At 41.9% G+C, this 11,994-nt stretch overlaps 1 protein-coding gene across 7 annotated transcripts in view; it reads right to left on the bottom strand.

Annotated features, from left to right (window-relative positions):
• Positions 1 to 399: 399 nt before the first annotated feature.
• The window catches only part of trpm3 (transient receptor potential cation channel, subfamily M, member 3), a 192,624-nt gene continuing 181,029 nt past the window's right edge, over positions 400 to 11,994 (bottom strand). For 3 of the 7 annotated variants that reach the window (XM_039803035.1, XM_039803038.1, XM_039803039.1), the window contains exons 22-26: positions 11,363 to 11,491; positions 9,631 to 9,781; positions 7,962 to 8,155; positions 7,208 to 7,340; positions 400 to 6,520 (exon numbers count right to left, since the gene is read on the bottom strand). In XM_039803035.1, coding sequence (XP_039658969.1) covers positions 4,906 to 6,520; positions 7,208 to 7,340; positions 7,962 to 8,155; positions 9,631 to 9,781; positions 11,363 to 11,491 — 2,222 coding nt within the window. In that variant the 3' untranslated portion in view covers positions 400 to 4,905. The remainder of the gene's footprint in view (positions 6,521 to 7,207; positions 7,341 to 7,961; positions 8,156 to 9,630; positions 9,782 to 11,362; positions 11,492 to 11,994) is intronic. The other 4 variants (XM_039803042.1, XM_039803040.1, XM_039803041.1 and 1 more) reach the window with 3 other exon arrangements.

The raw sequence follows: 11,994 nt of genomic DNA, 5'->3' as shown, positions 1-11,994 counted from the left end.
GAGAGAAAGGGTATGTATGGACTTATCTAACTCTGGGGGATACGGGGAATAAGCTAAAGTCCCAATAAGTCGGCATGTTCCTTTAAAAATAGTAACATCAGACAAAGTTTGCCTTTCTTTATTTGGCAGGAGTGAAAATCCTCAACATTTGTTGTGTTCTGGTTTCAGAATGATGAAGACAGTTGGAGAACAGTTACAAAACAGGATGTCGGCTCTACAGGATGATTTATTTCCTTGGCAACTATCCTGTTTTTCCCAAATTCTGTGCAGAGTTTTAGGCATTCTATTATCGTATGGCTTGACAAATGCATATAACTGCTATAAACTGTATTTTAACACTATAAGCATCAGTCTTCTTCTGATTGGTTAAAGATGCTGAGGAAGTAAAAACAGGCGAGACACGGAGTACCAATCTATTTATTTTTTTTATTTAACAATGCATGCCAGACATGATCCTATTCACATTGAAGAATACAGATTTGTATTTGCATCCAAATACTCACTACTTTGATTTCATATTATAATCTCTTTCTATCTTTCTCTTTGTCACTTTTACAGTTCTTTACATCTCTGTACAATCTGAATGGAAGAACTGCATGCATTTGAAGGACATTAAATAAAGTGTGACCAGTAGAGGGATAAGTCCCTTTCACTTGTAGAAGCACATCAGCAATTATTGCAGAAAAAACGTGCGTGAAACTCTCTTTAGCTGACGAGTCACAGGTCGTGATAGGAGGGAAGCAGAACGGTTGATTATCATCATATGCTCATGACGTACCGTATAGGAAAATATTTAAAAAATACTGTACACTGAGATTCTGTTGGGTTGTGTTGTGTTGCGATGTCATCTATGTGTCCGGCTTCACACGCAGTTAATGTACAGTACACGCACATACACACATACGCACACCTCCTGTCAAAACCTTCCAGCCATGTCAACAAACCACAAAACCATTTCAAGAATCATGTACACACGAGTTTCGAGGTGCCATGGACACAGATGTTATCACATATTCCTTACTGTAAGGATAAGTCCATTTAAAAAAGAATATTTTGATTTCCTATCACAGCCGTTCAAATAGGAGGGGCCTAAACTTTCAGTCCGACACGGTCATCGGTTGTCATACTTAACCATGCATAACTGAGTAGAGCTGTATGAACTTTGCTTGGTTGACCCCTTGCCTGCCACAGCTGTGGAGACAACAGGGCAGTAGAGCATGACTCGGCTCGTTTCCATTTGGTTTGGCAAAGTTTGGTTTGATTGTTAACATCTTAAACTCCCATGTTTTCATATCCTATTGCTATTTCTGAAGACAAGAGATACAAAAAAATATAGATGTCCCTCTGATCCCACAAAGACTCTGGGTTAGACCCATAAAGCACAGTGATTATATTGGAAGCCTTCTGCTGCAGACAAATCCAAATCTCTCTATTTCTTTCTTTCTTACTACCTTGCATCACTGGGGTTAACGTTGTCCCTGAGCATTGACTTGGGGTCAACCTTTCCTCTTTTAAACATACAGTAAACTACATATCTGTTGAGGAAATTGCTAACCTGATCCTTTGTATGTACCGATGAGCTACAACATCCCATGTGTCATCTTCTATCTGTCCAACCCACATGATCCACACTGAGCATGTGTCCACAAAGCAGTTTGTGTTGGTGGTGTAATTGCCAGGTTAAAGGGATACTCCACCAAATTTACAAATAAAGGTCAGTTTACTGGTCACGGAGAGTCCTTTTCAGCCTATGACCACAGTTGTATGTCTTTTCGTAGCTCTGGAGGGAGCTTTCTGAAGTCTGAGATAAATAACCCAGATGATGTCATGTTCAGTTATAGGCTCGAGACTTCAAATATTTCACAGACAACTGGCGTTATTTACTGTGTGCAGAGGGGTTTGAAAGATGAGATGATTTAACAGTCAAGGACAAGGTCTATCGAAAGATCCAAGTGAGTTGAACCATGGGAATTGTAGGATGCAGTGTTTTTTGAGGCTTTATCCAAACTGGGAACTACACAGTCTGTCTCTAGAACGTCCTCTACCTTTGCAGGTGCAGGAGTAAATCCCTGGAGTACCCCTTTAAGGTTTAGGGTTAGGGTTGGTAGGCGTGTAAACAGTTTGGATCATCAAACAGGTTGGGATGTGATACAGAGAGAAGTCTAACTATACAAATCCATGCAAACCCTCACCCTTATGTCTCAGTTTCATGTGCAAATAGATTATTTTTTTTTTGCTTCAACTTCGAAACTATTATTCTCAATGAGATCTTTCTTTGTGTTTTGGTGAATTTAAATGTCCATACAAGCAATGATACAGTCTACCAATAAGAACACCCCCCCCACCCCCTCCACCCCCACACACACTCTGTACATCAGAGAACAACAAAGGTCTGTGAGTGTATGCAAAAAGCCACATGTTAAACATAATCACAGATATTTGGGCTCTATGATTATGGGGAAAACGAAAACAAAAAGAGAAATTGATGAATCACTTCAGTCCCCACATACTCCATCCATGCCCGAAAGGCACCCTAAGTTTGGTATACTGGCAACTGTGTATTGCCGTGTCAACTTTACATTAGAAAATGTCTCATAAGCTGCTTGATAAAACATACAATAAAAACTACTTTAAATACTTTATATATGATTGAAATGTACAGTATATCAGACAATTCTATAGTTAATAAATAATATCATACATCAGCATTTAGTGCATGTCGATCTCATCTTTTTTATTCAATTTAAAAGCTTAATTAGAAAATACTTAAAATTCGACAAAAATATCACTGAGAAGATATCAATATTGATTTCGTAATTCAAACAGGCATTTACTGTAATCATCGATAATGAGCAAGGAAATGTCAATAAATAGAATCAATCTTAAAATAAACGCAAACATAATTAAACTGAGTTGGAATAGTGAGGAAATATAAAACAAACATAAAAAAAAATCAGTAAGAATTCTATTAATTTCAACTATTTTATCTTTACAAAGTCATCAGAGAAGGGCTTCTTCCTTCCCCCAGACTTTTCCCATTAGAATAAAAAAAAAAAAAGAGAACTTTTTAAAACACTGATCTGGCTTTCATCTTTTAATAAAAAATAACCCCATATTTTCTTCCTCCATGTCACTTAAAATGCAGGTCTTTTTTTTACAGTATATCTCAGCTAGAATGCATATACTTGACAGCTTATTTCAAAGTTTTTTTTAAAGATAAATTCATAAATTAGCTCTTTCTGTAGGAACTCTTCTTGACCTGTGTATGCTTTATAATGGGCTTAGTCATCGGGCAATTGCTTTCTATTAAAGTCTCCTTTTGTAGTGTCTGGCTTTGAATGCACTTAAAATAAAGGAAAAAAGCAAATGAATGACAGTACATGAAGGACGGATCCATTAGGCGTAAGTGGATGTAAAACCTTTGCAACATAATGCCTGAAGGAGGAGGTGGTCTGGGCTACAAGAGAGCAATGATTCGTTGAGTGTAAGGATTTTTGGTGTCAGGTGCAGGCGAAGAAGGTTCACGCCAGGTTCTCCCAGCAAGCATTGCTTCTGAAATGGGCTAATAGCGCCCTCTTGTTGCCTTTTTGTTGTTGCAATTGCACTTGTTAAAGCTCTCAGGGATCAGGTCTGAACTAGAGTTTATTTTCTAGCATTATGTAAGATTTCACAGACCATGTGTGTGTGTGTGTGTGTGTGTGTGTGTGTGTGTGTGCAGACATGTCAACATGCACTTCAGTTAACCAATCACCTTTCCTTCATGTTCCTCTTATAGATTCATGCCTCAAAACACTGGATGCTGTCACCTGCTAATCTCAGTCTTCATGTCACATTCTTTCTCACTTTTTCCTGATAACTTTCTGCTTTTTTTTTTGCTCTCGTATCACGTGGCTAATTAAACCCAGTTTTTTCCTGCTGACGCTTGACAGCCACGACTGGAGACTTGTGATAGAGTAATGACCTTTTGACTGGAGTATGTTCAAACTCTGCTTTCTTTCTCTAGCTGGACTGACAAAACAAACAGTTGGTCGATAAATTATGCTACAAAACGCAAGACAACGAAAGGCATATTTGACGTACCTTTGAGAAATAACAAAAAGAGATGAATATTGATTATTTGAAAATGTGTATTTTTGTATCTAGAGGTAAGTTGTTGCCATGTTACAGCAATCCTTTCCAGTGCAACCAAGAGAGGAAATAGTTCCAGATGGTTCAAACCACTTCACTGATGTCTTTATGAAACAGCCAAAAAATGCTAGCTTCTTTCCGTTTGCTAGTGCTGGGGTTTTACGGAGTGGAGTTAGGATAACATGAAGAGAGGATAATGCATTTAAAGCGAAGGTTTTGCGCCAGTAATGACTCAATGCTAAGACAAAAGGACAAAATGAGGTGGCTGTTTTTTTCTTTCCTTCTCCTCTCTCTCTCTGTCTCACACACTTGACAGTTTCTACCATATAATGCAGCTATTTGTAACAGTATACTTTCTCTGACTGACGTGATTGATATGTGATGTAACACAATGACAGATGTCTACTTGACGTAATGCTGGTGGGTGGAAGACATACAGTACAAATACTGCTTCCATTGCCATGACACCCCATTGAGTTACGTAGCTACAACAGGAGGTAAAAACTACTCTAGATTCATAGCTCTTTGTTTTTGACTGGTGTACAGTAGGAGCCCTACATCTCCCATCTTTCCCCTCTGACACCTGCTTCAGGGTAAAGTTGCCCTCCAGCACTGACTATGAATAAACTTTTACCACCTTTCTCTAACCTAAAACGTAAGTGGAAAAACCGTGGTCCTGATCAGCATCTACGGGCAACTTCACCCCGCTTTCACACGGCCCTTTCAGTGTTCCTCCCTGGTCCAATCGGTGTGTGAGTGCGCCGACCAGTGTTCTTGTCACGTGTAGTTTTGTCTATCAAAGCTGCGGAAAGCTGACGGAGTGGCCAGCTTCCTCATGGAGAGGCTGTCAGTCTTGGCTGTTTCAGGCCGTGCTCCGGACTTGCTCCTGAGGAAGGGGTTTCTGGTTCCTGCCAGACCCCGGTCCCCCGACCCAGACCCCCTGTCTGCCCCCAGACTCTGTCCCCTCTCCATCCTCTCACTCACCGACAGGCTCTTCCGGTGCGGAGGGGCCAGCGTGAGGGAAGGATGGGAGTCGTCTGAGGAGCAGCTGTTTGCTCGCTCCAGCCTGGAGTAGGGGGAGCAGAGAGAGGCCCCACTGGGCCCGCCGAGGCCCCCTAGACGAGGGGTATCAGGGGTCGGAATCAGGTCCTCAGGGTCCTCTGGATCTGACTCAGTGTGGCTAAGCTCCGCCTCTCTCTCCGGGTGAGAGGAAGCAATGTCTGACGGCTTATCGAAAGGGAATGAGGTGGATCCTCCGGGGGAGTGCGAGCGTTCTGCGGGAGTGTATGGAGCGGAGACGCAGCGCGTATCGATGCAGTCAGTGATGCTGGTGTACTCGGCAGCTTTTACCTGGACTCCTGCTCCCAGTCCACTGTAGCAGCCTCTCGGGGTGAACATGAGGCTGTGGGACTTGACCAGAGGGGGCTCATCCAGGAACGCCGTGCCCGCTGTGGAGAGGTAGCGGCTGCTCTTAGAGCGCTCGAGCAGCCCTGCTGAGGGAGGCGGGGATGGTTCCAAGTCCCAAGGAGGTAACGTGGTGTCCGGTAGGAGGTGGGCGGAGCACAATGACAAATCTGCCGCCGCACTGTCGTCAAACATGGCTCCAGCTGTTCCGCTGCTGCCCGCTCCGCCCTCCGAGTGCCTGTCGCCCATGCCGCTGGTGGCGGCGCTGCCGAAGTCCCGGCCTCCTGGCAGCACCGTCTCCATAATATCTGACTGCAGCGAGCGCTCTCTCTGGAGCGGTGGGACCATTCGGAGATGATCCAGAAAGACCTCCCCGGGTCCCACCTCCTCAGAAGTGGAGACATAGATATCAATGCATGATGACGGACGGTGCTGCTGGGAGACCGACAGCGTCGCCAGGGGGAGGGGCTTAGACTCCTTGGGGGCGGCACCTGAGGACACAGATTGGGAGCTGTTGGCGCGATGGAGACTGAGCGAGCGCTCTTTAAAGAAGCTCTCGGCTCGTTCCGCTCCGCTCGCACGTTCGCTGCCGCGGCCGACGTAAAACGAGTGGCTCCTGGTCCGTGCAGCCATGCCGGTGGGAGAAGGAGGCGACATGGAGCCCTCAGCTGTTCCCTCCAGGGCCTCCTGCAGGCGGTAGGCATTCCCTTCTGTGCTGTTGAAGCTGCTCTGACGGAGGATGTATGCCGCCTCCGGGCACTCCCCCTGGCGGAGCATGTACGCCGAGTCTGTGCAGTCAGAGGAAGTCCTGGAACGAACTTTGTTGACCTCACCACGCTCGACACCCGTGACGCGCTCCAGCGCGACGGCTATTCGTCCAATCAGCTCCTCCATTTGGGCCAGACGGATGTCAACGGTCTGCAGAGACGCCTTCATGAAGTGTTCCCTTTCATTGACTTCCTCCAGACGCATGGCCATATTCTCCACCCTGGTAGAGATGAAAGGAAAAAAAAGACATTAAAAGCACCGGAGAGGTGAAAATAGCAGGGGAGAACAGTGGAGGAAAAAAGTTCTCCCTTGAAACATTTCAGATGTGGTTTTCTTTTTGTAACTTAGTTCTGTTGTGCTGTGTGCATATTGCAGCATGTAGGCTATATTTTCTTCTGTGCACTATATGACAAAATGTGCACGGACAATTTTACAAATGTGATACACCCCGAGTCTCTCTTTGCAATCTTCCTGGAACCTGGCCTTTAATAGAAAAGGGAGTTTGGACAGCTAAGATGAAAAGAGCACGCCCCGAGACAATAAGGGCATGGCTGGATATCATAGCTGCCCTTGATAATCATAATCAATAGATTTAAATTTAATCTCAGCTGCCACCCCCACCCCATTTCTTGTTGTCTGTTTTTTCTTGCTGTTTTTGGTCATTGTATTCATCCATATCCGCTGTATGTGTTGTGCCTAAAAAGAGAATAAACATTTGATCACAAAAAAAGTGTAAAATGTAAATGTGCACTGTAACATCTGAAGGCTAGGTTTCTGTTCTGTCACATCCTCTATCTACCTGGTAGACAGAGCAAGGGACTTATTTTTATACTAATTTTCCATGGGCTGAAAGTTTTAGGTAGAATGCACACAGAGGTTTTTTTTGCTGCGCAGCTGTATGTCCAACCTTTCAGAAGTGACTCTGATCCTCTCATCGTTAGAGGAGTGGAATCGGTCATCTTTCTCTCTGAAGTACTCTTCTATGCATTGCTCCTCGAAGTCGTGGACTTTCTTCAGCTCCTCCTCTGTGATGAAAAGTTCTGCGGATGAAAGAGGAAGTGATAATGCCACAGTGTCATATTCCATTCTATCCATATTCTATTGGTGATTCGTAGTCTAAAAATAGCAAACGTTGAAATCCAATAGGGCAGCACAATATATTGTTTTTTTATATCGTCATCGTGATAACAACTGGCGCAATACACACATCACGAAAGGCTGCGACATATCGCGATAGACACTACGAGATGTTTTGTGTTAGTTGAAAGAAAATATATAACCTCATTCTTTTTTAAGCGGTGCTTTTTATGTTCAATTCAATGTTGAATTTGTTCAATGGAAGAATGTTAGAAATTATTTCCTTTTATTTGTTTTAAATTCAACAAGCAGTTTCTTGTATTTTAGCAGATGACTGTAAGCAGCAGAAAGGCAGAACTGAGATACACTTTAATATCTGTCTATTTATCGCAAGTTATATAGTTATCGCAACATTTAACAACTTTATTGCATATTTTCCTCATATCGTGCAGCCCTAAAATCCAAAATATACACAGCACTGTTACAGCACTACAACAGAATATTGAAAATAATTTCCAGCGATGTGAATAAATCACAACTCAGAGTGTTGGTGTTCACACTGTCCAGGCTTTTCTGCCACTCACTCAGGCCGTAGTCCCGCTCGTCGTCGTCGTGCTTGCGCCAGCGGCAACACAGATGCTTGAGAACCATGGTGATGTGACTGAAGATGATGAGTGGCGGAGGAAGGACTGGGCGCTCGTGGAAGGTCATGATGAGCTGGTAGCGCTGGAACTTCCAAACCTGGTTGGAGATGGACTTCACCTCGAAGAATGTATTACTAGGATGACAGACAATGACGGACAGAAATGCCACACCGAACCGAAGAAAGAAATATTACATCCACTGAAAGCTGAAATGAAATGAAGTAATCAGCGGCACGAACTACCAGACTAATGAATAGTGTCTTTCCCAAGGCCATTCAGACTCTAGATCTACTGTGCAATACTATATTATTAACAACAGTGCAATATATTTAATATTATTATCAAGGCTTTCCCCCAGGAAAGTTGTTTAGCCCGATGGCAAGAACACGGACGACTTTTGTATTCTTTTCAAATGACAGTTTATATGTGTCAGTAACTTGCTGTCAGTGGCACATTTTTCTATCATGTGAGTACATAAAGTTATGCAATATTTAACGCCCTCTGAGTTATAGATAATTCCCTTCACCCATCATCCATAGTAGCTGGGGCCAGTCACAGACTGATGGCAGCATTCATGTAGAGCCCAATAGTTTCTGTGCTCACAGAATCATGGACGGAATTGCGAAATTGAGAATTAAAAAAAGCTAAACACAGATTCCATTGGGCTCTACATTAAGTCAGTGCTAAAAGCTAACTGGAGATTTGAGATAACTTTGAGATTTGGCCAGTAAAGCACTTTGGGATTTTGTCTGTGAAAAGTGCTATAAAAATAAACTTTACTTACTTACTGGAAGCTATGACTACGTCTACGTTTATAATTGAGCCGCCCCACTGTAAGTGTAGTTTGAAAAACATATTAAGAATACATATAAAACATAATTCCCAGTGGCTTAGGCCTGGTGGGGGGCAACTTAGGCCTGTTGGGCCAACAGGCATGTAATACACTGGGGGAAACCATGTTATCACAACCTACCTGCCCTTGTTTTATGATGAATGTTGTTGGTTTTAGGTTCTATACGAATGTGTGCAATATAGTTTCTTTCAAGCTCCGCTGGGAGGGGCATTCACAATGTTGTTGTAGTTGTAATATAATGAGAATAAAGGCTTCTTATCTTATCTTATATGATCTAACAAAGATCACAACCACATCAGATAGTATACAGATTGATTGATTGATAGATGGTTGGTTGATAGATGAACTGATTCCTTCACTCAGCATGCTGCTGCACGGCAGAGCCCAGTTTGGTGGTTCCCCGTAGAATTGTTGAGAGGACTCGGGTTTATATCGTGAAAAATGCTTTGGACTTCGGATGTCAGACATAATGTCACATCAGATAATAATTTACATGACAAACAACTTAAGGTGGTCAAGGCACACAGAGCACGGCTATACCAAAAGATCATCAAAAAGTTTCTTAAATTCTTCCTACTCCTTTTTGAATCAGTATCTTGAATTTTGCAATATGTTTGCTGAAGATTTGAATGTACATGTTCTTATTTATCTTTTTCTTTTTAACATGTTCAAAATAAACTTAAGAAACAAATCTCAAAAGAAAAACTATGGTCTGTTAGAGGAGGAAAAGCCAAAATGATTGGAGAGTTTACGTACTTGAACACAGCTATGAGTAGGTTGACCAGCAGTATGTTGGCCACCAGCAGATAGCAGGCCATGATGGCCGGGACGATCCAGGCGCCTGTCTTACATGGGGGGAGGGCCACCACCCCCCCATCGTCCGTAGTGACGTTCTGACCACAGGGGGCTGCACACCGCCACAGAGCAAACACACACATACAAGTTACATACAAGGTAAACTATGCCTATACTGTAGATAAGAGACTTGAATCCATCATGAATATTTTAGTAGAAATATGTAGATGCATAACAAATTAGAGAGAGACATGCAGACACATGACACAAACAGAAGACAAAGTATATAATAAAGGTTTAAGCAAATTAGAATAAAGAAAACAAAAAAAATATATATACAACAATAACAAAGAGACAAGCAGACCTGAAAGTACCAAACAAAATGCATGACTGCATATTTCGCAAACAAACAAGAAGCATAATTTGTCTTTATGCTTCTTAAAGAAGGGACTGGAAAGAGTGGACACTATAATGGCTCATGTTCAGAAATGTGCATCTGAAAACAAAATACACAAAGAAAAATACATTCATCACGTCTCATCACAATTTGTGTTCCCAATATATTTTAACATGCAGTCGATGTTTAAAAAATATATTGTCACATATGTGTGCCATAGCTTCATTCAGCGATGGTTGAGTGCTCTGAATCAATTGAAATGTATTTAGGATACATAGTATGTTTTTTCCATCTGTGATGGTTCAGTTGCTGTGGCTTATCTGGGGAACATTCAGCATTAGTTCTGGGTTTGTTTGCCTTTGAGATTCATTCTAGTCATGCCCATCATTGCTTGATGTTCAAATGTTTCACACAATGCAGCCCAAAGACAGAGAACTGAAGTAATTTTTCTATTTTTCAAATTTCCACCTTCAAAGAAAATTTGGATTTAAAAACTCTGACAACTGAACCACGTGAAAAAACAGATTACAGATGATGAAAGGTGGCTGATAAATATATGTATGTGTTTTATTCCTGTATGGTGTGGTATTCATATGTCAATTCAAATGCTTACTTATATTATATGTTCCGCTATATTGGTATTCGTATTTTTGGCAATGTTGCAATTGCTCCAGTGTGAAGCTGAGCCGGCATAAAAAAAGGGAGGGTGATATGGTTTATGTGACAGACGGTGTTACCATGGCAGGGTCACTTCTTCAAATGAAACTAATTCAAAGTCGGGGAACAAAATGAGTGGAACATCAAAGGAATATCAAACTTTTAAACTTTGATACTTCCTCTTGATGTGACAGAACAAACAAAGAGCATCAAAATATCAGAACACGTTTGAAAAGTGCTACTGCCACGTAACAGTGCCATTTGCCAGCCAGTGCCAAAGTTAGTCAGGGTAAAGTTGCTTACAAAATATAGCCTCAGGTCAAGCTACTAGTTGGTCAATCAAAAACATTTGGAGAGGATAGGCAGCCTCATTCAATCAGGCTGTCTTACAGTTTTAATAAGCTTAAACAAGCTTCTGGTATTGAAAGAAAAATTCCGTTTAGATACAATAGCTGACCCAAGATACCAAACACATGAGGGCAACTTTAACCTCAGAGCGCGTGGAGCCGCATGCACACTTTTGTCTCAAGTGGCCTCTAGTGGTCAGAGTGGGCATGACATGGTGGTAATGTGAGGATGATGAAGGAGAGGTGGGATAGGTGGATGTGATTAAATTGAGGTCTATATCTGTTGATTTACTGGGGTTTTCACTGCACTGGGGAAAGTGGGATGGACCACTACTACGCCAGGTTCCGTAAGTTCGTAAGTAATTTGCGCCCAGCCAGAGTTTTTCATTCAGCCTGTGCTTTAACTTCCTACTATGCATATCTGAAACAAAGAATAAAAACATTATTTCAGATCTCTTCTCTTTGGGCCACTCCTCGCATTCTGAACACACCATCATATATACAACCATACAAAAAGACAACAGAACACTTTATTGAGTCAAATGTCACTTTGTCTACAATGATATTGAATAACGGAGGGACAAAAAAAAGATCAGGACAAACTGAAAGTTAAAATGAATTTTCCTCATGTAAAAAGCTAAGTCACTTGACAAAAAGACTCTACAGATATGGTGATGTAAAAGCAAAATTTGTCAAGAATCTTCCCTATTATCAATGTGATGCAATTTGTCTTGTAGTACCGTGTTTTACCAGTTACTGTATGCATTATAAAAGGAACTCTTCCAGTAATTTGTTAACCTGTGGAGGAATGACTGAACATTTAATTACACGTATTCGGTCACATTGCTTTCATCTCTCTTTAGAGTCAGCAACTACCTTTATTACTCCTAATTAAGTTTTTTCAAGAGGCCGGGGACTCTGGCC

This window comes from Perca fluviatilis, chromosome 6 (assembly GCF_010015445.1).
Source record: "Perca fluviatilis chromosome 6, GENO_Pfluv_1.0, whole genome shotgun sequence".
In the NCBI taxonomy this organism is placed as follows: domain Eukaryota; kingdom Metazoa; phylum Chordata; class Actinopteri; order Perciformes; family Percidae; genus Perca; species Perca fluviatilis.
This window is presented reverse-complemented; position numbering and strand designations above follow the sequence as displayed.